Source organism: Phlebotomus papatasi, chromosome 1, assembly GCF_024763615.1.
Source record: "Phlebotomus papatasi isolate M1 chromosome 1, Ppap_2.1, whole genome shotgun sequence".
Taxonomy (NCBI): domain Eukaryota; kingdom Metazoa; phylum Arthropoda; class Insecta; order Diptera; family Psychodidae; genus Phlebotomus; species Phlebotomus papatasi.
The window spans coordinates 100,992,111-101,016,229 of NC_077222.1; the positions used below are offsets into that span (position 1 = coordinate 100,992,111).

At 31.4% G+C, this 24,119-nt stretch overlaps 1 protein-coding gene across 2 annotated transcripts; it reads right to left on the reverse strand.

Annotated features, from left to right (window-relative positions):
• Positions 1 to 123: 123 nt before the first annotated feature.
• LOC129810137 (phospholipid phosphatase homolog 1.2 homolog) lies at positions 124 to 21,148 on the reverse strand. 2 transcript variants are annotated; one of them, XM_055860434.1, is made up of 7 exons: positions 20,691 to 21,148; positions 9,710 to 9,911; positions 9,459 to 9,610; positions 5,836 to 6,053; positions 5,471 to 5,771; positions 5,285 to 5,410; positions 124 to 259 (listed from the first exon to the last, which is right to left on the reverse strand). In XM_055860434.1, exons 1-7 carry the CDS (start codon positions 20,775 to 20,777, stop codon positions 158 to 160), a joined length of 1,188 nt encoding a protein of 395 aa, XP_055716409.1. In that variant the 5' UTR covers positions 20,778 to 21,148; the 3' UTR covers positions 124 to 157. The 2 variants fall into 2 exon arrangements, with proteins under 2 accessions (XP_055716409.1, XP_055716410.1); XM_055860435.1 differs by lacking the exon at positions 20,691 to 21,148 and adding an exon at positions 10,710 to 10,758.
• Between the last annotated feature and the right edge of the window lie 2,971 nt (positions 21,149 to 24,119).

Genomic DNA, 24,119 nt, shown 5'->3' on the forward strand with positions numbered 1-24,119 from the left:
ATAGCTCAGAAGTGCCTTCAAATGTGCGGACTTTTTTTTTAAGCTGTTTTAGTACATACCAATATAATTTGTCTTGATATCAAATGGTCAAAACAAATCGACACTAAAGGAAAATACCGGGTAATTTAAATGTTTTTTTATTATCTCAAATTTTTGCTCAACAATTTTCTACCTTTTTGTAACCATTGAAAAGGGGTGTTGATGTAGCACTCCTAATGTTGTGGTACTCCACTTGCAACAACTCTGTATCAGAAGGCATCTTTAAATATAGAAAAATCCACATGAGTGTAATTGCATTTTCGTATAAATAGATTATTTTGTATTTCCGCGATTATGCTTTCTATAAATACAGATACTTTCCATTTAATGAATTTAATTAAGCATAGGGTGGATGTATTACTATACCAATTTACGCAGAAAATCAATTTATAATGTCTTTTCTACCTCTCCTAATCTCTACTTTGATATATTTGTTTGCCTATCTATTTTTTTTCCCTTGTCAATTCTTTACGCAACACTGATAGTACAACTTCGAGATACCACGACTGTATGCTGGTATGCATTACTGACTGGTATACAGGTGAAAACTTAAAATAATATTAGACGGAGTAGAGTAAATGAGCTTAAGGGTGTGTCAATTAAATATTTTGACATTCATTAATTTGAACATGCGACGAGCTGTGATTATTGCAATAAAGATACTTCCATAATAATAATGAATGTAGACATTAAGTTATTGTTTTGATCTTTTGCCAAACACGTGGCTCAGAAGTTGTACTAAAATTTTAGCGGAACGCCGAAGGGTTCATCAACTCAAAGCGTATGTACAACTTTTTAAGAAAGATCTTTCTTTTATGCTTCTTGTACTTTTTTTTAAAAATATTTTATTGATTTTTTTTTTAATTTTTCTTCTATGGTTTCTGTTATGAGAAATTTAAAATCACATTCGATTCACAATAGATTCACCGTAAATTTATTTCAAAATTCGAATTTTTGACGTAACTTTCTTCTAATGTTTACTGGTTTTTAACTCATTACTGATCAAGGATTTTATGTTAGGGGAAACTGGGGCACCACCAAACACGGGGTACCACCAAACACTGCGATTTTTTAATTAGATATTCGACTTCTAAGGACAAGACCTATACGAATTTATAGGCACTATTGGGATGCTTGTCTACTGAAGGAATGGTTGAGATAGTCCAAGTAGGGGGAGGTGGGGCTACTTTGAGCTGTGGGGCTACATTGTTATACGATTTTTTCAAATATTTCTAAAGGAAACTGGGTTTTAACATGATGCAATTTGGATAGACAAAATAATTGTGTATCTAAATAAAATAATTGTAAGGCCCAGCTTCATTTACTAATAGACGAAAAAGCCGTATAACAATCTAGCCCCACAGCTCAAAGTAGCCCCACCTCCCCCTAGTTAAGAAATAAAAATTAGTGTTTGGCGCTACCCCGTGTTTGGTGGTGCCCCAGTTTCCCCTATTTATAAACTTTAAACCCCCTATTTATAAACTATTTATAAACTATTTATTAAACTGCTTGGGGTTCGGCTTTGCGCCCGTGATCCGGAACCACTTTCTGATGCTCTGTATTGTTTTTTCTTTAGATTTTATATATTTTTTTTTTCTTTTTTTTTGTGGCTCACTGTCTGATGTCATTCATTATTTGTATAATTCATGTTTTTATTTCTTTTCTTATTAATTACAAAAATTTGTTGTGCACAGTGGCCAAACAGCTATTATGGCTAGGCCCATTTCTTACCATTAAGGCACTCATGGACAGACTCACCATTTTTGTATTTGTATTATAAATAAAAATTGTAAAAATATTGTAAAAGTGTAAACCTGACTATACAACCTATGAAGGGGTTTTCCATCGTTTTACCCTGGAGGTTGGTCACCAACGCTAAGACGGCGATGGCCGCAAGGTACGGTGGGGTTAACATGAGTTATTATAAGTTATTAATGGTAATGAAAAATAAATACAATACAATACAATACAATTTCTCTTCTTCAATAACGTCGGAAAAATAGCCTGACAGAGAAAAATATTTTATTGCACTTTTTTGATTACGTGGAATGCTATGCAAAATGCACGAAAAGTTTGACATTGCGTCGATTTTGATAATATTTTCCTTCATTTTCTTTACTGATTTGAATACTGGGTAGCAAATTCTTTTCTTATACAGTTACACTACATAAATAAATAGTATTTGAAATCGTTTAATGTGAAGAATTTAAATTCAATGACCATTAAGACGCTAGTGCAATAGTGTCTTCTCATACCTCTAACCCAGTAAGGACGAGTAGGATTCCGGTGACCTAAAAACAAAAACATTTTAATGACTATAGAAAGTTATACTGTCCTCTATATAGTCCGAAAAATTGGTTTGTATTTTTTGGACACCGGTGTCTCATTCGTCCTTAAAGGGTTAATTGGATTATTTCTTCTCAAAGATGAACATTCTATTCCTAGTCTATCTAATGTCTAACAGGTTAAAAATATTAATCTTTGGTTTCTGGTTCTTCTTATGGTTTATTTACATGAGAAGACAAAATTCCATAAGTTCTAAAAGAATGCTAAAATACCCATTCTTGAGTTAAAATTTAATAATTTACTATAGTAAGGTGCGGTAACCGGATCGTTTTCCGTAGAGTGCTACTTAAACGCTTGTTAAGACAGTAAGAGCGATTTATCGCGTGAAAAAGCCTTAAAAGATTTCATACTTAGTATGCTAAATACAAAATTTATTTACAAAATTTTACTATTGTTTGTTTTCTTTTTATTATTATTTGTTGTTTATTGTGTAACCGTGTTGATACGCTTGAAAACACAAAACAATTTAAATACACCAAAGTAACGTACTTTCCATCATTGATAACAATAAATAATCTAAAACTCTATCTAATCTAAAACCGAGGTGTGTAATCTATTAATAGTAAATATTTATATTCTTAATAAATATAGGCCTTTCCTTTATGTAATATATTAACATAACATGAAATCACATTAATTACTTTGTGATAGCCAAAATTATTCGTTTCTTTTCCCGTCAATACATTTTTCAAAACATAAAAGATACTTTCAATATTCGGATTTAACATTTCAAAAGTTTAAAAGTTTCAGATATAGCCATAAAATGCTGCACTTCTCTCATTTCTCATCATGCACGATTTTTGGGAAAATTTTCTTTCGGGATTGCATATAAAAAGCAAGCGATCTATTACATTTTGAGAAGACAGAATTAAAAGCTTTCAGTACACAGAAAAAAAATCGTAAAATTGTTCACAAATGTTTGTGAGTTTCTATTGGAGGCTTACGAAATGCTCGTAAATTGTATAACCCACTGAAAAGTTCGTAAAATTTTGTATTTTTTTTTACAATCATTGGCCTCAATTCTGAGACCAAAATCAACATTAAAATTTCAAGCTGTCAAATATTTCCAAAATCCAGATTTCATATTCTGATGCGAAGTCTTTTTTGGAACTTAAATTGTCTTAGCTAAAACCAAAATTTCAAGATTTTTCATCACACTTAACGTAACGTCACTTCTGACAAATATCTTCATTTCTGTGCTGAATTTAGAGTTGGTAAATTTCAAGAAATTTCATGAATTTCCGCCTAAAGTAGGTGGCGACTGCTGTGAAATTTCTGAAATTTTACCATCTCTAGCTGAATTTGTTGAAATTTCATCACATAAATTAGGAAAATTAATTATAAGTTGTGTTAAATAATTATGAGAGCCCATAATCCAGAGTAAATTAAGTGCAAATAAAACTTGTGACGTATCATAAACTCTGAAATGCTTATGGAAGATGTGATACTTTTACAGGTATTCTAAGGGTGTTGTACTTCAATGCGAACATCTAGAAATAATATACCATTTCGATTAAATTACAAGACTAAACGCAGTATTTTTCATAGTAATTCTGTTTTTGTCGTTTTGTATCATCTCTTATAGAAATATTCCTCATCAATAGTAATTTCCATATGAAAATCTTCAAATTGTTAGTATCTTGAAAATTCCAAGCACCTCCAAGAGGTTCTTGGAATTATTTCAAGAAAACAAGACATTTGGCGTCTTGAAATTTAAAAATAATTGGTTGCAGAATTGCAAAACTTGATATCCACATGGTTTGTGTCTTGTATTTCAAGATTAGAAGACTTTTGACAGATTTGACATCTTGATCTTGATTTTTTGATTTTAGAATTCCAAAATCCTGAAATTTTCTTGATCTCGATCTTGCTCTTGGTCTCAGAATTGAGGCCATTGTCCGTAACTAGCTTGATCACTTGACGAGCATTGTTTGTTCTTTTGCAAAACCTTATTCGTACCTTTTTGTTTATCTTACAAAAATTTACAAACAAATGACAACATTTTACGAACATTTTTCTGTGTGTTTACGAACATTTACGAACAATTGTTTGTAAAAGAACGAAGAATGCCCGTAAGTTATCATGTTACGAACAAAATTTATGTACAATTTTGTAATTTAAACTTTTACGAACTCTTGTGGGTTATACGATTTACGATCATTTTGTAAGTACCCAGTAGGAATTCACAAACATTTACGAACAATTTACGGTTTTTTTTCTGTCCAAGAAACACAGTTTAAGAATTTTCCATTATAATAATTCCAAAATAATTTTTGAAATATTTTAAAAATTTATTTCAAGAATTCTCTTAACAACTTTTATACTTAAACTAGCTTGGAAGCATTATAATTATCTAATAAAATAAATATAAATATACATAGGAATGTCAATGAATAAAGGCAATCAATAAATCTTTGATTGCGTTTTGTACAAAAACTTCTCGCATTTAAATGCTTAAGCAAAAAACAAAAATTTATTACAAGTAAAAGTTATTGAGCTTTCTAAAAAATATCACTAAATTGACTGTACAGTGAGTTTAAAAATATTATGTACACACTTTATTTGTAATTTTGAGAAATTCTGGGGTGGGAATTTTGATATGTCATCTTGTTTGATTGTGAAAAATGTACAAAACTTAGGTTTAAGCTTTTAAAATAAATCTTTGATATGTATAATTTCTTGTGGGAAAAAAATAACAAATAGTCTTTTCAAGAAAAAATATTTTTATAGGGAATTAAGGGGTTTAAAAGTATTTAACTTAGCTAAAGCTACAAAAGATATTTACATGGGGTTTAAATAGTGGAATTCTGGCTTTTTTTCTGACTTGAGCCAAGATTTTAGATTTGGAATGCTAAATTATGAGTAGATTCTAAGGATTCTAAACATGGTGAATGTTTACTTCGTCCTTTGCACTGGTAGTGACTGATAAGAGTGTCTTATTGTTGCTGAGATGTATTGATGATGATTCGATATCATCACTGCTTCTCGTGCTGATGACTCTGAAGTTATGGCACAAAATTTTCGCCTGGACAAAGTAAAATAATTAGTTTACAAAGTCAAGTGGAAGTGTGAAGTTTGTAATTACTGTGTAGGCTGCGAAAATGAGACCAATGATTCCGCCAAAAAGGACATCCCACCAATGATGACGGTTATCTGTTATCCTGGTGATACCACAAGTCGCTGCCCAAATGAAGCAAGTTGTTTGAAGCAGAGGAACAGACCACTTGCAGCGGAATGAGGGAAACCGTATTAAGAAGTACCAGGCCATGAATAATCCCTCAAAATTGCCAACTGAAGAATGTCCTGAAGGGAATGATCTGAAACTGTCGTTCACAAGTTGAGCAGAGACTTCAGTATTTGTACACGTGAAGTCGCTGATGTACGTTCTGAAATGGACGGTGAATTATTAAGAAGAAAATTCCTTTTGAATTAAACTTTAAAGTCCCTTACCCAATTGTACAGTTTACAGCTGTATCAGGTCTGCAAGTGTCCAAAAAATGGGGTCTTGACTCACCCATCAGGGTCTTCATGGCTTCAATGATAGCAATATGAATGGAGAATCCAATGAGGAACTTGTTGTACCAATTCAGGGAGATATACAGCGATCGCTTCCACAAACAAATCCTGCTGGATTGTCCTATCCCTCTCAATGCTTCTACTATCCACATCTGAAAGTGAAAAGATAATTTGTAATTGTTTAAAGTAAATCGAATAAAATTGAAAATATAAATGTTCTATATATTTAACTTGAATTTATATTGTCAAAATTAAAGATTTGCTATTTAGCTTTAGAGTTAAAGTTCGGTAGCTCTTCAGATGTATAATCTCATCCCAAATTTTTGCATATTTAAAAATAAATAAAAAGCGGTGCTGGCCATAATTCCGAACGTCAAAATCTCGAAACGCCGAAATCCCAAAATCCAAAATCGTATCTACTGAAATTGGGATAGTCATTCCAAAAGAAAAAATATATATTTTTTAATCATTTGCCGTTTTATATGAATTATATTTTGCATAATGTGTTTCATTACGCTACCCTAACTGCATTTTGCATAAAACAATTAATGGAATTCATTAAATTTGACGATCCGACTTTCAGTGTCTATCATTCTAGTGCTTGCATCACTCTTTTATACCATAGAGTACGGTATAAGGAGTTTAGAGAAACTCACATCAGTAGGGGAAAGTACTCTCCCTTCGAACGTTCCTTCCTTCGAATAATGTGAATTTCTTTTATCTTCCTTAAGACATTTATACATAATTATTACGTAATTATCAATAATTGACGATAACCTAACTCTAACTAATGATTAATAGAAATGTGTAAGTATCTCATGAAAAATAAAAGAAAATTCCTATTATACGGAGGCATGATCGTTCGAAGGGAGAGTACTTTCCCCTAGTGCTATGAGTACGGAGTTTCTGGTAATTGAGAATAGGTCCCAACTCCCAAATGAAAGATCTTTATTGTAAAATATGAAAAAGATATCAGACAGATTTGAAACAAAATCGGTATCATATGAAAGGTTTGAAGTTGCCCGCCTTTACTTCTTTGTTGGTCCATCTGACGAGGGTTAATTTAGACTTCAATTTCAGTTTCAATTACACCAGTGAATATTAAAAGGGTTAAAAAGGCTCCAGTGAGTGAATTTCTCAATAGAATGGTATTACGTTTCACTTCGTTGGAAAGGTTTTGGAATTTCTGATAAAACTCGACCGATTCCAATTGGTTATGAATCTGTAATAAACCAATTCATAACCGATAACTAATTTTTATCTGAAATTCAATTATATTACTCCTAAGGTGTATTTTAGGTAATGTTTTGAATGATTTATGAATCAATTCTAATCGGTTTTAAACCGGTAATGAATCGGTTATGAGTCGATAAGTAAGTTTTGACCGAAAATAATTTTTATTACTTTCAAAACTATTATGGAAGATTTTTTGAGTGATTTATAAATCGATTTTAATCGGTTGCGAACCGGTAAACGGTAAATAATGCGATAGTACTTTTGAAGAATAGCCTTTAACCCTTTAAGGACGATTGGAACACCGGTGTCCCATAAAAAAAATAATTTTTCCTGACCACCTAAAGTTATTTTTCTTCTTATGTTTGTACGTAATTGCAAAGTAGAAGGTTGAATGAATCTAGGATATTGTTTTGCAAATCTCCAGTTACTTGCTGTATAATAAATTTTTAAGCACAAAAATGGCAAATTTTTAAATCCTCATTTAATTATTTTTTGTAATTCCAATTTTTTTTAGGCAAAACCGTTTTGGAAAAAGAAACTACAATACTCAAACATAATATTTTTCATTAAAGTGAAAATTATCAGTCATTGGTATCGTCAGAAAAATTACTTAAATTTTTGGGCTATTTTTGTCCCTATCGTTCATAAGAGACAAAAAATACACCAAATCAGACTGTTGGATTTTCGAAGGTTAGATGTAAGACTTTTTACTGATTTTATTTATCGGTTTCATTTTTATTGCTGATTTTCGGTCAGCGAAAACTGTCCCGGCGTTAAAGGGTTAAGAAGTCATGAATTCGAGCACTTCGCAAAGCCTGGGACGCTTTACTACCCTTTTTAATTTTGAAGGAATTTCTTTTTTATTATTTTTTGCCTGTCATATCTATGCGATTTAAAGACTAGATATTTTATCTTTTTGTTATTACTTTATATCAACTATAAGGAGTTAAAGTTTATAAATGATTTCTCTGAAAACAATATTTTCTGATATTTAATTACGATTTCCATAAAGGCCTCTACACATTGGAAGCAATTTTCGTCAAAAATGGCTTTCTTGAAGAAAATTGTCTGCACTGCTATAGGTGAAAACGTCAAAATTCTGTAAAAATGCAATTTTTGACAAAAATTGCTGCCAATGTGTAGAGACCTTAAGGGTTTGGGGGATTTTTACTTTTTTTTTTTTGATAATTTAAGGGGATCCCAAATCAAAAGATCATGAATACAATGATCCCGAAATCCTGGGGTCTCATAATAAGATTTTCAAGTTTTCGATTTTGGAAAACCTATATTTAATATTAAAATATTATCAACATAAAACTTATCACCAGACCGTCATGTCATCCCCGTGTTGTTGTTTAAAAATTAAATGGTTTAAAAAAAATATTCGCAACTTTTTACCATTTAACTCTTGCAACGATGCACTGAATTAATTCACATTTAACTTATAAAAGCTCTCTGTGAGAAACCTGGTTAAATTTGTTTAATTAGAATAAACTTAATGAATAGAAAATTTAATAATTAATAAAATAATTATTTACTAACAATTAAAAATTAAATTAATTAATAGATTATTACTTTAATAAGCATAACAAAAATACCAAATAGTGTTTTGAGGCTTATATTTTTGACTAAATAAAGCGCACGTATCCTAATATCCTGATTCATGGTGCTCATCGCTTATAATGACTGGCTATTTTATCATTGGCTAGAACTTAGAAGTTCTTAAAGATTTATCCAACCACAGATTCTAATAGCACTAAATATTCTTGATTAAATTAAACAGATAATACTTTTCCATTTAGAGTTTATCGAAAAGTTTAATAGATTAATTTTCAGTATTAGGGGAATGTAGGCATGGTTCGCACAGAGTGAACCTTCAAACGATGCGAATTTTCTCTTTGTTTGCACAGAGATAACTTACCATTTCTCAGCTCGTTTCATGAGCTTAATAATGATCTCTATCTTATGGCTAAGAAATAACGAACTAGCTCTTTGCAAACAAAGAGAAAATTTGCGTTGTTTGAAGGTTCACTCTGTGCGAACCATGCCAACATTCCCCTAGTTCGGCCAATTTTGAATACCGTAAGTGCGAGTGACTTTGTCCCCTGCGGGCGACTTTGACACCCCCCTGTTTGTAAGCTTTTCTTTACTTTTAGAACTTAAGGATGGTCTTTACCGTTCCAATCTACCATGTCTGATCGGTGAAAACCATTCTTAAAGATTAGAATTAAAGAAAAGCTTACGAAAAGGAGGGGGTCAAAGTCACTCGCACTTACCGTACCAATGTACCTACATTTTATCATGAAATGTCTTTCACTTACCAATATAAATGGTATTATTATGCTACTCAGGATCATAGCAGTTGAAATGGTATCGCCGTTGAATTTGAAACTTATCGAGATATCCCCGCAGATGAAACCTCTTTTATTTGATGGAATTATTGCAAGTTCAACTAAGATGACCCAGACAGCAACTAAAAGAAAATTTCATGCAATTAAATTTTAAGCACATTAAAAAGATTAGTTTGTAGAGGAAATGAGGTAATTGGGCAATTTCTTTAAATTATACTAACAGAAAGCACAGAGGGATAAGTCGCAGAAGATCGGTATCGTTCCCATTTTTTTGAAGAATGCCTTCAAGGAAGGAAAATCTGTGGAAAGGCTCGGATTTTTTGAATGCTTTTCAGAGATTCCTTCTGGTATTGGCAATTTGACGGTGTCATTCGTGCAATCGGCGGAAACTTCTGAGATTGTGTGACCAAAGTTAAATCGACCCTGTAAAGAGATACACAATTTTATAAATATTCTTTTATATTAAAGTTTGAAATGAATGACATCTTAGACAGATTAAGAAACAGTTTTATTAAATAAAACTGACATCTTTTGTGACATGGTCCAACAGTTTAGTATAAAGTATGTGTTCCCTTTAATTAATTTCAAGAATACTGACGGCAATGCAATACTTAATATTTCTACAAATTCCGAGATTTTGAAATAAAAATTTAATGTCTATATTTTATTATATTTTAAAATACCTCCACGATTAATTTTAAGAAATTTCTCTTGTGGACATTAAATTGTTTATAGTCAATTTTAATTCAATAATCCTGTAATTTTAATTAGATTACACAAGCGAGTTGGAAAGGAAAGTATGACTGAAGGTTTCATCATCATTTAAGCAATAAATCTGTGATAAAGCGTCATGGGGAAATTGTCTATAAGAAGGGCTTCAGACAACCTTAACTAATGTCTCGGGCAGAAGACTGAGTCAATGAAATGGGGCGCATTATATTGATTTCTATTTAAGGAAAAGACTTGCTTTAGCTCTTGACCTTTAATGTTTAACCATTCTTTTTAAAGGTGTAAATAATTTTAATGGAATTTTATTGATGAGATATAAATCACTGGTAAAATTTCTTTAATCAAATTACACAAAAAGTTAAGATATTTGCTTTTATATAAAAGCATCGCAAAATTAAAGTAACATAATAAAAGTAATAAAAAAATTATTTACGGTAAGTTTTAAAGAAATTGTTTTGGAAATTTAAAAAATAAACTTCAAATACGAAAAACCTTTTGCTTTAAGAGACGCACTTCTCACTAAAGATGTTAATAATGTGAGCAAGCAAACTAAACTGACTTGCAGACAGAACATTTTTAGTTTAAATCATGCAATTGTCGTACACATATATATGTTGCCGTCACTTACAAAATGTGGTGGAAATAGGAATTTGTACGAAAAACGAGTGTGATATGCGGAATATTCATAATTTTAATACGTCTACAGAAAATTATGTTTTATTAGTTGGTAATTATTAACAGCCGTATTTCATTTTTCCAACTTCATTTTTGTTGGGCTCGTAACTCTAAATATTACGAAATTAATAAGTCATAAAATAAAATCAGTCACATTTTTCACCTTCCCAAAAATGTGTTGCAACTGAGATTTGCGTGAAATAATAAAGCTCACCTGAAATAGGTACTACTCAAACATTAAAATATATGTTTTTGTATAATAAAATAAAATTTGTAATTAAAACATATAGGTATGCCTTAACCCTTTAAGGACGATTGGGTCACCCGTGACCCAAAAATTAATTTTTTCCTACAGCTTTCTAAAGCTGTATTTTGCTCTAAAAAGTTAGAAAAAATTATTTTTTCTGACTTTCTATTTTTGACCTTCTCTTCCTTAAAGGGTTAACAATGAAATCAGGGAATTGTCAGCAAATTAGAAAAGCTGTACATTAAACTGGTTGAGAAATTTTCAATAAAATCAATAGTAAAAATTCTATTCTACTGAGAGAAATGGGATTAATAGTAAAGTAAAGAATTATAAAAATTTTTTTCTTTATAAAGAATGAAAAAATTGCAGTTTTCAAAGGCGATAACATTTGTAGGCTGTCCAGTTCACCTGCCCCTATTAAGATCAAAATTACCGTTTTTTCTTCATTTTGATCTATTAAATTAAAAAAAAAATGCACGTTATCTTTTGAATGCTTTTCCGGCACATCTTTTAGAACGGTAAAATTGGACTGAACTAAATTTAATTTGGCGAGATGTTTAAAAGAAGAAGAAGAGTGCGAAAGAGTAGGATAGACATATGCAAAACCTTAAAGAAAGAAAGGGACTTGAATTTAGAGTTCATGAAATTTTCCTGATCTAAATAATGTGCCGGAGCCATTAAAATTTAAGAAAAAATTGAAAAATATTATGCATAATTTTATTTCTTAAGTGACAAATATAATTTTACCCAAGAAGAATACTTTTGATAAGTAGAAAAGAAAACATGGTCAGTAAAATGTATTTTCTTGTAATACGAAATGTAAATGTTTAGAGAAATTAAGGCAATTAACATAATTAACATTTAATGTGGTTGCTCCGAAAAGAAATTCTTCTTATTTTCCCTTTGACAAACTTCTCATAACAGTCTGAGGGTTTCTTAACTCTTTATCCGGACTGATTCAAAATATCTTAGCTCAGAAATTACACGGACTCCTGCAAAAATATTAGGTCAAGTAAAAAGTTCTGAACCCTTTTCCCAAGATGGTTTTAGTGAGAAATATCTGATGATATATAAATCGTATCGGGTCATACTAAACGTTGTTTTCAAGCTGATAACACTCTTCAAAAAAAGTTCTTTCACAGTTTTGTGCTTGGTGAAGCCAGTTGTATGTTACTGCTTTCCAAAATGAAGGTACAGTAGACTCTCTCAAATTCGGGCATATGGGACCGAAATTTCAGCCGAATTACACAAAAATTCAGGCGACAAACTTTTTTGAAATGCAACGATTTTTTATTCATGTGCATAATAGATATTGAGTTTACACACTCATATATAACGTAAATTGCATGAAAATCTCTCAATAACGCAAAATCACATCAAAACTAAGACAAACCATGCCAAATTTGAGCATATTTGATTCATTTGATAATCATAATCAAACTTGAAAAATGACAACAAACTTTTTTCAAATGTAACTGCTGCCCGAATTAAAAAGTAGCCCGATCTTAAAAGAGCCGAATTTGCGAGAGTCTACTGTACAACAAAAGAAAATTCAATATTTTCTTCACTATTATGGGTAGGCTATACACTTTGACTTCGAACACTTCATATTTTTCTCATATTCTTTTAATGAATATGACCCAATCAGACCTATTTAGATATTAAAACACATTGTTATAGACAAGGTTAGATTCATTAAAGGAATATGGGAAAACTATGAAGTGTTCGAAACCAGAGTGTGTGCGAAGTCTGAAAGCTTTTCGTACCACGACAAAGGTCAAAAGACGAAGGAGACGGTTAAAAAATTTATAGAGGTGCGTTCTGGGAAAATGAAGATCTCTCTGGCAGGCCAATTTTCGAAAATGTCAATAAAATTATAGAAATCGTTGAGTTCGGACCGGCACGTGAGTATTTTATTCTATTACCCAAGAGCTGAAGATTAGCCATAAAACAGTCTGAAACCATTTACATATGGATAGTCTCAGGAAGAAGCTAGATGAATTGATGCCACACGAATTGTCTCAAAAGAACCTTTTGGTTCGAATTTATGTTTGCGATTCTTTGCTGAAACGCAAGGAAATCGACCCGTTTTTGTGTCCAAAAATGCCTAATAAGGAGAGCGTTGTACTCCATCTAGGCAACGCTAGGCCGCGCTTTCACCGTTTCAAGCGTTTACAAAATTTTCTTGATGGTACAAAACTATCCTCAAGAGAGACTTCTGAAAATGAGCTAGTCAGAGTTTTTACTACCAGGGGATGATGACTTCTTCAATTGTGGAATTATGAAATTGCCATCAAAATGAACGAAACTTATCGAATAAAATGGTGAATATTTGAATAATTTCAGATAAACCTAAGTCTGTTTTTGGTTTTAATCAGAACGAGTGAACACAACACCCTATCTTTAGTTCTCATCTGAGACAGAAAAAATTTTTGCTTCCACTTGGACTTGAACTGAGGACACTGAGGACCTTTTGCTATCTAGGCGAGTGCTCCGGCTCTACTGAGCTATGAGGGTAACTGCTCTGATTGAGTATATTCTGCCTGAATTTGACCTAATTAATTAACTATGTTAATTTCATCTTCAAAGTATAGCTTAAAAGGGCTCAGAACTTTTCACTTCACTCAATATGTGTGAAATTCTTTCCTATTATTTTGTATTGTTTGTTTTGTTTAAGTAAAAATTCGTATGTTTCAAATTTTCACAAATATTTACGAAAACTTGGAAAAACCAGACAAACTTTTTGTTTGTCTAGAATAACTTGACGATCTGGTGAAAATGTTCAAAACTCTGAAATTTACGAATATGTGCATAGACAAGTGCACAAGAACAGAAATGTCCCGGTCCTAAATAAGTTAAAAAAGAGTTAATTAAATAAGTTAAAAAGTTGCGGAATGCTTGAACTCGCGAGATGGAGTGAATAAGTTTTTCGCATGATATTTAGGTGCTTACCGGTCTACTAGAGATCGAATTGATTCATAAATCACAAAAGCATTTTAAAATAAAAAAAATCACCACATAACCGATTCACAACCGATGAAGACCGATGCAGACGGGTTCGAAATTTCAATACCTTTTCAAAAAATCCAAATTTAATCAAATCGGTTGAAAAATGGGCACTCCAAAGTGGTTGATTTGACCTTCAATAATTCAAAACGGCGAATTTTCCGGTCATAGGTGTGTTTGGACGAAATGTTCGCCTGGACTACCTCTAATACACATACGTAAATCATTGAAAAAGCTTGTGCCAATTTTGAGAAAAACCGAAGAGACATGGTTTTTTAGGGAATGGAGGGGGGAGGGTGGGGGGGAAAAGAAAAGACGTTTGGAGATATTGTTTTTTTTATTGGGGGTCATCGAAGACCGGAAGTCGATATCTTTTATCTTTTTAACTTCAGAACAGTGACAAGTTGAAAAAAAGTCGACTATATAACTGCTCTCTCTTTGAGTTCTAGCAGTAAAATTTTACAGGAATTTATGAAAACAAACTTTGTGCATTGTTTTTTAAACAAATACTAAGATTTTTATTATATCTTTAATTATAAAAAAAAATTATATCGAGATTTACTTTTAAAAATGGACATAGAACGAGTTGATCTACCCCAGAAGTGTACTAATCTACCCCGGATATTTATTAGTATAGATAAAATGCACAATTAATTTTATAATTTTTATTTCCTGAATATTTTTATTTTTCAAAATCAAAACCCTGGATGTATAGGCTATAGACCCCATATTTTAGAGTAAAACATGAGCTGCTAACCGCGGTATCTCACTTACACTACATTAAAATTTTAATGTTATTCACATTAATTCGTGATTGTATTATAATTGCTTTGTCTATGCGATTTATATACCAAAATTTTGCGAAGTGCTCAAACCAAACTCGTAACTTAGATGCTATACTTCAAAAGTACTTTTATATCAGTTACCGTTTACCGATTCATAACTAATTTAAACCTAATGAGCATTTAAATGTGTGATTTATGTCTTCGAATTATTTAATTATTTGGAATTTATTCTGTTTATCGATTTATGATTAAAAGGCAGACCTATAGGGGAATTCTATAACAATATGATAATGTCATATGACAAATTTTCGTGGTTATACCGGGGAGCAGAACAGCATTAAAGCCCGGTGAGTATTGAATGTCCATTGCAAGCAGTTCTATGAAGCTCTCACTATGAGTCACTTGAATTATTTTATACGATTTTACGAGCATTTCGTAAGTCCCCAATAGACATTCACAAACATTTACGATTAATTTTACGATTTTTTATTCTGTGTAAGGAAATTACATAGTGTAAATTCTATGTTATTATAATATTGCTTGACTCGACTAGTTCGCTTATGTAAATATTTAATTAATTAATTTAAATTCAATTATTATAATGAGTACATGGTTTTTATCTTAAGTAGAAAATGTTATTAATTTATTTTTAATATAATTTTGAATTTTAAGTAACCTCATAACTCATCTCAGAATGTTCCCCTATTCATGTGTCTATGTAAAATGCTTTATGACCTGCATGGGAATTCAATTCAGATTCAAAGTCCCATCTCTGAACACATGTAGCAGATTTCAATTTGCCTAATTCCTATTTACTGATTGAAAAAATTAAATATTTCCGTACTACAACCCCTTTCTACAGTCAGTTCGTGTCTTCATTGAAGCATTGAATGTTTAAAGTTGTCCAACAATGAGAGTAACATTTTTTACAGCATCGTCACAGTTCGTCGTTCTGAACACCGAGGCTTTGTTTAGATTTTGATGCTAAACTATTCCAATCTAAACTCTGCAAGGTGTATTATTTGTGTATCGGTCAGGTGCAGAATCAATTAAATTATTCTATTTGATGCATTGTTAGATTGACGATGCTTCATCGTGCCAGATAAATTGTTTCATTCACTTTAACCTAAACAAAAAGCATAGTTTCTTTTATTCATGCATTGCGTTGGAAACTTTATGTGGCACTGCACTCGGTTTAAATAAATTATTTTAGCTTTTGATGAATTTACGTGAATATCATCATTTCCACATTGATTCAGTAATTTCAATAATTTTTCCTGGTGACTGTTTTTTGGTCAGGTGAATTTTATGAGTCAATTTGTGGTTGATGTAAACATATTAATTAGCTTTTAAGAATTTTGTCAAACTGTTCATGCGTATAAAATTACTTCCAAGTTTTTGTCGTATAAACAAAAAATTTTCTCAACTAAAATTCAAAGAAAAAAATTTCTTCTGGGTCATGAATTTCTCTTGCAATCGTGGTTCTTGGTTCAATGACTTTAGTTGTAAATTTCAAGGTTTAAAAGATATTCAATTTTAACTAGGAGCCGTGAAATAAGCTGAATTTATTGCAATTCATGATAAATCCCATCTTGAAAATGATTCAAATATTATTTCTCATTTCTATTTTCGATGGATTTTTTCACGAACTTGAGGAATTTGATTTTATTTTGCTAAAACCGACGAAACGCAATATATTGCGGTTCAATGGCAAATGGGATTTCTTTTCACCACCGGAGTTCCAGTTGACTTACGAAATACTCTTCTTTTCAATTAAAAATCATATCAAGTCAAATCACGATTTTTATCGTTAAAATATCCAAAAACTTTCATTTACGGGAAATCTTATAAATATATTCAGAAAAATTCGTGATTGTATTATAATTGGTTTATCTATGCGATTTCTATACCAAAATTTTGCGAAGTGCTCAAACACTGAGAAAAATCCGAAAAAGTTAAAATAACATTCCGGAAATGTTAATTTTACCCTGCAGTATTGATCCAAAATCCGTGTAAATATTACACTTTTTAGGTATATTAGGGGTTAAAGTTACCCTTTTTCACGTTAATTTTACCATTAAAAAGGTGTAAAATTAACATTAGAAAATGTTGATATGTTTTTACACCTAAACAGTGTTAAAGTTATGAGGAAAAAAAGTTAATCGCACCCCCGTTTTTTTCTCAGTGAACCAAACTCATAACTTAGATGCTATACTTCAAAAGTACTTTCATATCAGTTACCGTTTACCGGTTTACAACTGATTTAAACCGATTTATGAATCACTCAAAAAATCACCAAAAATAACTGAGCAGTCGAATTGATCTTCAGATAAAAATTTTATTCATAGGTTCATAACCGGTTCATTGCAGGTACAGATTAGAACCGGTTCAGTTCAGACTTGTCAGAAATTCTAAAATCTTTCCAGTAAGCCCAAGTATGATACCATTCGGCTGATAAATGCGCTCTCTAAAAGCTTTTTTTTTTAACTTTTGACCTTGAAAAAACGTTATAAAATGATATCTTAAATATAACATCTTAAAAAAAACTACCATAATTCACGGAGATAATATTAACGGATTTTTTGCAATTTTTTGTTTTGAAAAATAAGGAAAGCAGTTATAATTATCTTAGGTTTTATAATACGCATATTGAATTTTGACAATCTTGTCCTATTTTAATATAAAGCGTGTCCACGATAAGATTGTTTCCAAGAATAATGCTTTAAAAATGAAGTCTACATAATTAAAAAAAAATGAAAAATATTTTTTTTTAACTTTAATTCATTGTAGATTTATTAGATATACAGTAGAGTCTCGCTATAGTTCATATTTGGTTCCAGATTTGACACTTGGGTCGCATTGTAGTCCATCTCATTTTTTTAAAATTGTCAACGACTTTTAGTATTGAAATTGCTCGACGGCTTCCACTTTCTTTGAGATTGTGGTATTTGTCCTCGCTCTCTTCATTATGGATCACAATTATCACAACTACTCAATAAAATTTGCGAAAAATATTAAAATAAATATGATATATAATAGACATTGCATGTCGCGTACTAAAAAATATAACCTAACTTAAAATCAGTGTTTTGAAATCAACAGTCGATAAATTGTGGACTATAGAGCGATGGCCTATAACGGGGTTCTACTGTATTAGTTTTTTAAATTTATTTTTGTGCACAAGACTGGGAGAACACTTAAGTTTTTTAGCCATATCCTTCACAGATGTTCAAGGATTGTTCATGTAGCGCATGATCACCTTTCTCTCCAAATCTCGATAACCAATACCCCGATTTTTTCCACATCCAGGTTTCTGTGCAGTGGTTTTACTGTCGAGGAATCGAAGAATTACCCTCCGGACGGTCTGGCATGAGATATTTGTGAGTTTTCCAAGGTCCGCGTAATTGATTCCATGATTTTTTAGATATGTGTATACGATCAGTTCCCTTTTCTTTTCCATTATTATTTCGTATCTCAGTGAAAAATGAACAGAATTTGATTAGAGTTTCACCAAAAGAAAGGTAAAAACACGTGTTACAATGTTTGACAACTTTGGAAATGTCCAAACCCACCATTGGCCTCTCAAATGATATAAACTTAAATATAGACGGTTTACTTTAAGTTCGTTGCATGTTTTTGCCCATTGTGAGTAACATTTCAAATGAGGCAACAAACTTTTGACGCATGAAAAATGAACAACTTTTAGAAAACAATTATTTTTTCTATGAAATAAAATTAAATATTTTTTCGAAATTCATAAATAAGATCTACGGATTACAGGCAACTAATTTGCAAAAAGAAAAATTTTAAAAAGTAATTTTTTCTATCATTTTTTGCACCTGATTTGCCGAACATACATGAGGCAACAAACTTTTGACACCTACTTTACAACGAAAATGCGGAAGCTAGTGACATTTTTCATAAAAATATCAAATCATTGGAACAATCTTGTCGTAGACACGCTTTATTTCTCTGTGATTTTTTTTTAATCCCTAAAAGAAGATTTCCCTTGAAGCCTAAAATCAAGTTTGTCTTGCCCAAAAACGGGCCTTACATAACATAAAATAAAATAAAATAAATAAATTAATCCTTAAACTTAATCCTTTCGGACTTCCTCTTAGAGACGTTTTTGCAACATCCCGGGAAGACTTTGTGTTCTTTCTGATGGTTCTTAATCTTCATACTATTTTCTTAAAATCCAGTTTTACAGTCATCTCTGATAGAACACTTTTCTCACCTTTTCCCACATTTTTCGCATATTTGGACACCAGAAAACTATGTTATTAATTTTGCTTTGTGTAAATAAAATTCCGTGTTGTCCAAAATTCCCAATTTTACCCTACAAAACTGTCTGCTTAAAATTATTTTTACACTGACTGAGAGAGAAATCCGAAAAACTTAAAATAACATCCCGGAAATGTTAATTTTACCCTGCATTATTGATCGGAAATCGGTGTAAATATTATGCTTTTTATGTGTATTATGGGTTAAAGTTACCCTTTTTCATGTTAATTTTACCCTTAAGAAGGTGTAAAATTAACATTAAAAAATGTTGATATATTTTTACACCTAAAAAGTGTTAAAGTTACGAGGAAAAAAAGTTAATCGTACCACTTTTTTTTCTCAGTGTAGGGAGACTTTAGCATGATCACTGAGAAAAAAGAGGGTGCAATTAACTTTTTTTCTCATAACTTTAACACTTTTTAGTTGTAAAAATATATCAACATTTTTTAATGTTGATTTTTCACCTTTTTGAGGGTAAAATTAGCATTAAAAAAGGGTAACTTTAACCCCTAGTACACTTAAAGGGGGTAAAATTTACACCGATTTCGGATCTATATTGCAGGGTAAAATTAACATTTCCGAAATGTTATTTTAACTTTTTCGGATTTCTCTCAGTGATAGAATTTAGTTCGATAAACTAATCGCAAAGCTCAATTACATTCTAATAAGCCTTAATTCCTTTTAAAATTAGGAAAAAAGCCCAATTTGAACGGTACCCCAATTCAAAGGTGCCCAACTTCCCCCTATTAATGTTTGGGAAAAATTTTCAATCTCACTTGAATGAAATTCACTAGATTTTTACATTAAAAGTGTTGTAGAATCACTCATTGGATCGTGTAAGTGTTAATTATGTTAATAATAACAATCTCACAGTTTACAAAACATTTAAAATCGTCTGGAGATACTGTTAATGTGACTTTTACAATCAAAATTCAGCAATTCTGTTAATATGGACCATGAATATATTATCTAGTTTTTTTTTAGTGTATTTTGAAGAAAGTGGCAAATCAGAGAATCTCAAAGTGTTGAAAATGCAAATCAAGATCTTTTATTAACAATAGAAACGTGCACCTTCGTCATTCTTAAAGAAATACTTAGCCTATTAGTCATCTTTAGCATAAATTCCCGAACACCTCATCTCTCTTCAGATGTTTCTCTGGAGGAGATACTCGATGAGAATGATTGTGGTTCTTATAAATAATAAAGTCTTAGCACGTGACGCATAGGCTTAAGGGTTTTTGCAATTCTTGTACGGTGTATTCGTTATATCATCATGAGATGTGAGAATAATTTGTCTCAGTGTTTGAACTATATTATTTTGTGCAAATACACATGAGACGTAAAGAAAGTATTTCAATGTATAAATTTACGATCGTATCGAAACATTTGTGATTACAATTTCAGGTGTATATTGCCACTCTTGCCACTCTTATTTACAATGGAGAAATGGTATTGAGTGTCTAAATTCTAAAGTACCTCTAATTTATCATTACTGGAGCTTGTGTACATGATTTTTGATGTACCACTGATAGCACACCTATCCAATTGCTTTTCCGCTGACATTTTTCCACTGTTGATCACTTTTAATGCACTTTTTTTGTTGCAAAAATGAATATAAAATGGTATTGCAATTTTTATTCGCAATATTCCATACACAACTTTTACTTTTGAGGCACAAAGCGCGAATAACGTTGCAATTTGTGATCGTGGCGTACGATCAAGAGAGAGCTACACTTTCATGTGATTGTGCCTCTCTCGATGGATGACTGCGAACTGAATCACAATCGGAGAATCCCTCCTTAATATATTGAAGTTAAATGTTTTCAAAAGCTCAAGCACTATATAGAGATATCAGAGGCAACATGAGCAAGGTATTACACGTATAACATTTTTTACAGACCAGAAAATTGCCTACAATTGTCCCAAACGGGGAAATACTTTATCTCCCAAAATAGTACCAATATTAAGCAGTGTTAGTATTGAATTGCGATATAATCTCGCTATCAGAGCAACCAAAATGACTCAGACCACCTGCGAGGTGGATCTTGTTGACTAATTACAAATTATTTAATTTAAAAATTCGCTGATAACGATTATGCTTAGCAATAAAAAAACTATAGGATAGGTCACTTTGAGATTTATTCGGAATATACATTGAGGAAGGAGGAATTGTTAGGGAATAAATTTGAGAAATTTCTCTACAAAACATCAATTTGATGTCAGAGACTTGTTTTTTGCCTTTTCAAAGTACTTACCTTAAACCCTAAATTATGGTCAGTGTACAGTGCTTGACCTGGCGATTAACCAAAGGGTAAAATTCTGAACCAGGTTCAAGTTCCAGCAAAAAAAAACAACAAAAAGAAATGTGACAAAACCTTGTGTAAAAGTTCATGTGGAAATACTATTGATACTCCATGACTTAATAATGTGATAAGCACTCAGCAGTTATCAAATGCATAAATTCTGTGACACTCTAGGAACGATAGTCTTTTAACATGGGTGGCAAGGTGTCCCATTACAAAGTGCTCGAACTCGTGATTTACCGATCCTACAATATCCCAAAACAATCCTAAAAGATCCCACAAAATAGTTTGAAAGGTAATAAAATTGATTTTCGGACAAAAATCACTTATCGGTTCATAAGCGGTTCATTACCGGTTTAGAACCGTTTTGAATCGATTTATAAATCACTCAAAACATTGTCCGAAACACACCTTAGGAGTAGTATACTAAAATTTGGGATTAAAATTAGTTATCGGTTGTAAACTGGTTCCATTACCGGTTTACATGGGATTTTAACAGGTTCAATTTATCGAAAATTCCAAGACCTTTCCAACCAGCCCAAATATTACTCCATTTAGATGATAAATGCGCTCTGCAGAACCTCTTTTAAGAAATGATTAAACAGTAATTTAACAATAACTTAAGAATGATTGAACAGTATTTTCGTATAAGGACGAATGTCTGCCTTGGTAATCTCTAGAGGAAACTGGCGCATCACCGAATAGACCGAATATTATTTTTTATTTCTAAACTATCTTTCTGTTCCAAACTATGTCTTCAGTAGACAAGCATTCCTATAGTGCTTATAAATTCCTATAGGTCGTATCCTTTGAAGTCTGATGTCTGATTAAAAAATTGCAGTATTCGATAGTGCCCCGGTTTCCCCTAAAACATATCCAAAAATGAAAAAAATTCGTACGATGCGTTTTTGAGCAAGCCCAAAAAACATGGTTCTGATGGGGAAGAAAAGGGGTGGAGGTAAAATGAGGGGCATGTCAATGGTCTCAGGGTTGACTTATGGAGGGGTCCCCCGAAGGTCCTAAGTCTTTATCTCTAATAGTTTAGGCTCTAGGCGGGGTAATGGCCGGACGGACAGACGAACAGACGGACAAACACGGTAAGATCATTTCTCAGAAATCGTCTGAAATGAGGAGATATGTTGAGAAAAGTGATCCCCGAGTTGGAGCAGGAAAGCATTAAAATTATAAAAAGTTTTGACAAAGAAAAACTATTTTATTTTTATATCGGGAAAAATTAATAAAACCAAAATTCACAATCCTTTCTTTCTTAAATGCTTTGTATATATCCATCCCATTCTTACGTACTCTTCTTCTTCTTTCGAACATCACAACAAATTCAATTTGTTTCAATTGACTGCCAGAAAGTGCGATAGAGATGTGGAAAACTTTCAAAAAAGGAATCTAATGGCCCAAGTACAGCTTTTAGAACAGGAAAATTTCGTTAAGTCCAAATTCGCATCTTTTTTCTTAACCTTATTGCATATATCTATCTTACTCTTTCGCACTCTTCTTCTTATTTTCAATATCACCGCAAATTCAATTTAGCTCAATCGAATTTGGAGTGCGAAAGAATGTGGTTGACATTGTCAAAACGTTTGAGGAAAAAGTGATGTGAATTTTGATTTCATGACATTTTCGTGATCTAAAATTCGTATTAAATATTGATTTCATGAAGTTTTTCTGACATTTTATACCGGAGCCATATTAAAAAGAATTAAATATTTTTTTTTGAAAGATTTAGGTTTTTCTCTGATCAAAATGAAATATTTATGCGAATTTTGATTTAATGATATTTTACCGATCTAAAAGGTGCTGATGCATAAATTTGAATTTTTATACTTCCTTTAAGATCGTGAAAATATCATGAAATCTAAATTTTCATCCCTTCCTCTTTTGTGCCCAAGTCTAAATTGAATTTGTATTTAGGACTACGTCCTAAGTATAGGATTAGAATGTGTAATAAAATTGGGAAAGAAAAGAATAGAAATTTTGATTTCATAAAATTTTTCGATTTAAATGTTGTGGATTGGATTTAATAAGATAAATTAGAACAATTTTCGTAAAGATTTACAATTTTTGTAGATTTAAATTATATACTTTACTGATTGAATTTTAGATTTTACTGATCAAACTTAAATTAACGTTATTACGCGTTTTTAATAGAAATACATTTTTATCTAAATAGAAAATAATATTAAATATGAAAGTGAAGCAATGACTCATTCTACCATTTTATTTATTGCTCGAATATTAAAAATTTGTGTTTTTTATTTTCCAAGAAATACAAAAAATAGTCTGAATTTTATATCCGAAAAACATTTATTACGGGAGATTAAATTGGTTTTCAAACGTGCGTCAATTTTGTTAACAAAGTTTTTACTTAATAAGATACAAATAACTTTATTGTCTTTTAATTAAAAATATTAAGTATAAGAAAAAGCTGATAGCGTAAAACATTTTTATTTAGTTTTATCTACTTAATTTCAATTAGAAACTGTATGACGAATTTTTTTTTGCAAAAAATTTCCCAGTGTAAAAAAACTACGTATTTATAAGAAAAATTTTGCAAATGCACAAGTGAATAATCTTTATTCATTGTCTA

Excerpts from the sequence above, each read along its gene's own strand:
- LOC129810137 (XM_055860434.1), bottom strand. The coding sequence starts at position 20,777 with ATGTCAGCGGAAAAGCAATTGGATAGGTGTGCTATCAGTGGTACATCA. Across the intron at positions 9,611-9,709 it reads CTTATCCCTCTGTGCTTTCT|TTGCTGTCTGGGTCATCTTA; the intron begins GTTAGTATAATT and ends ATTTTCTTTTAG. Across the intron at positions 5,772-5,835 it reads GCTGTAAACTGTACAATTGG|AACGTACATCAGCGACTTCA; the intron begins GTAAGGGACTTT and ends CGTCCATTTCAG.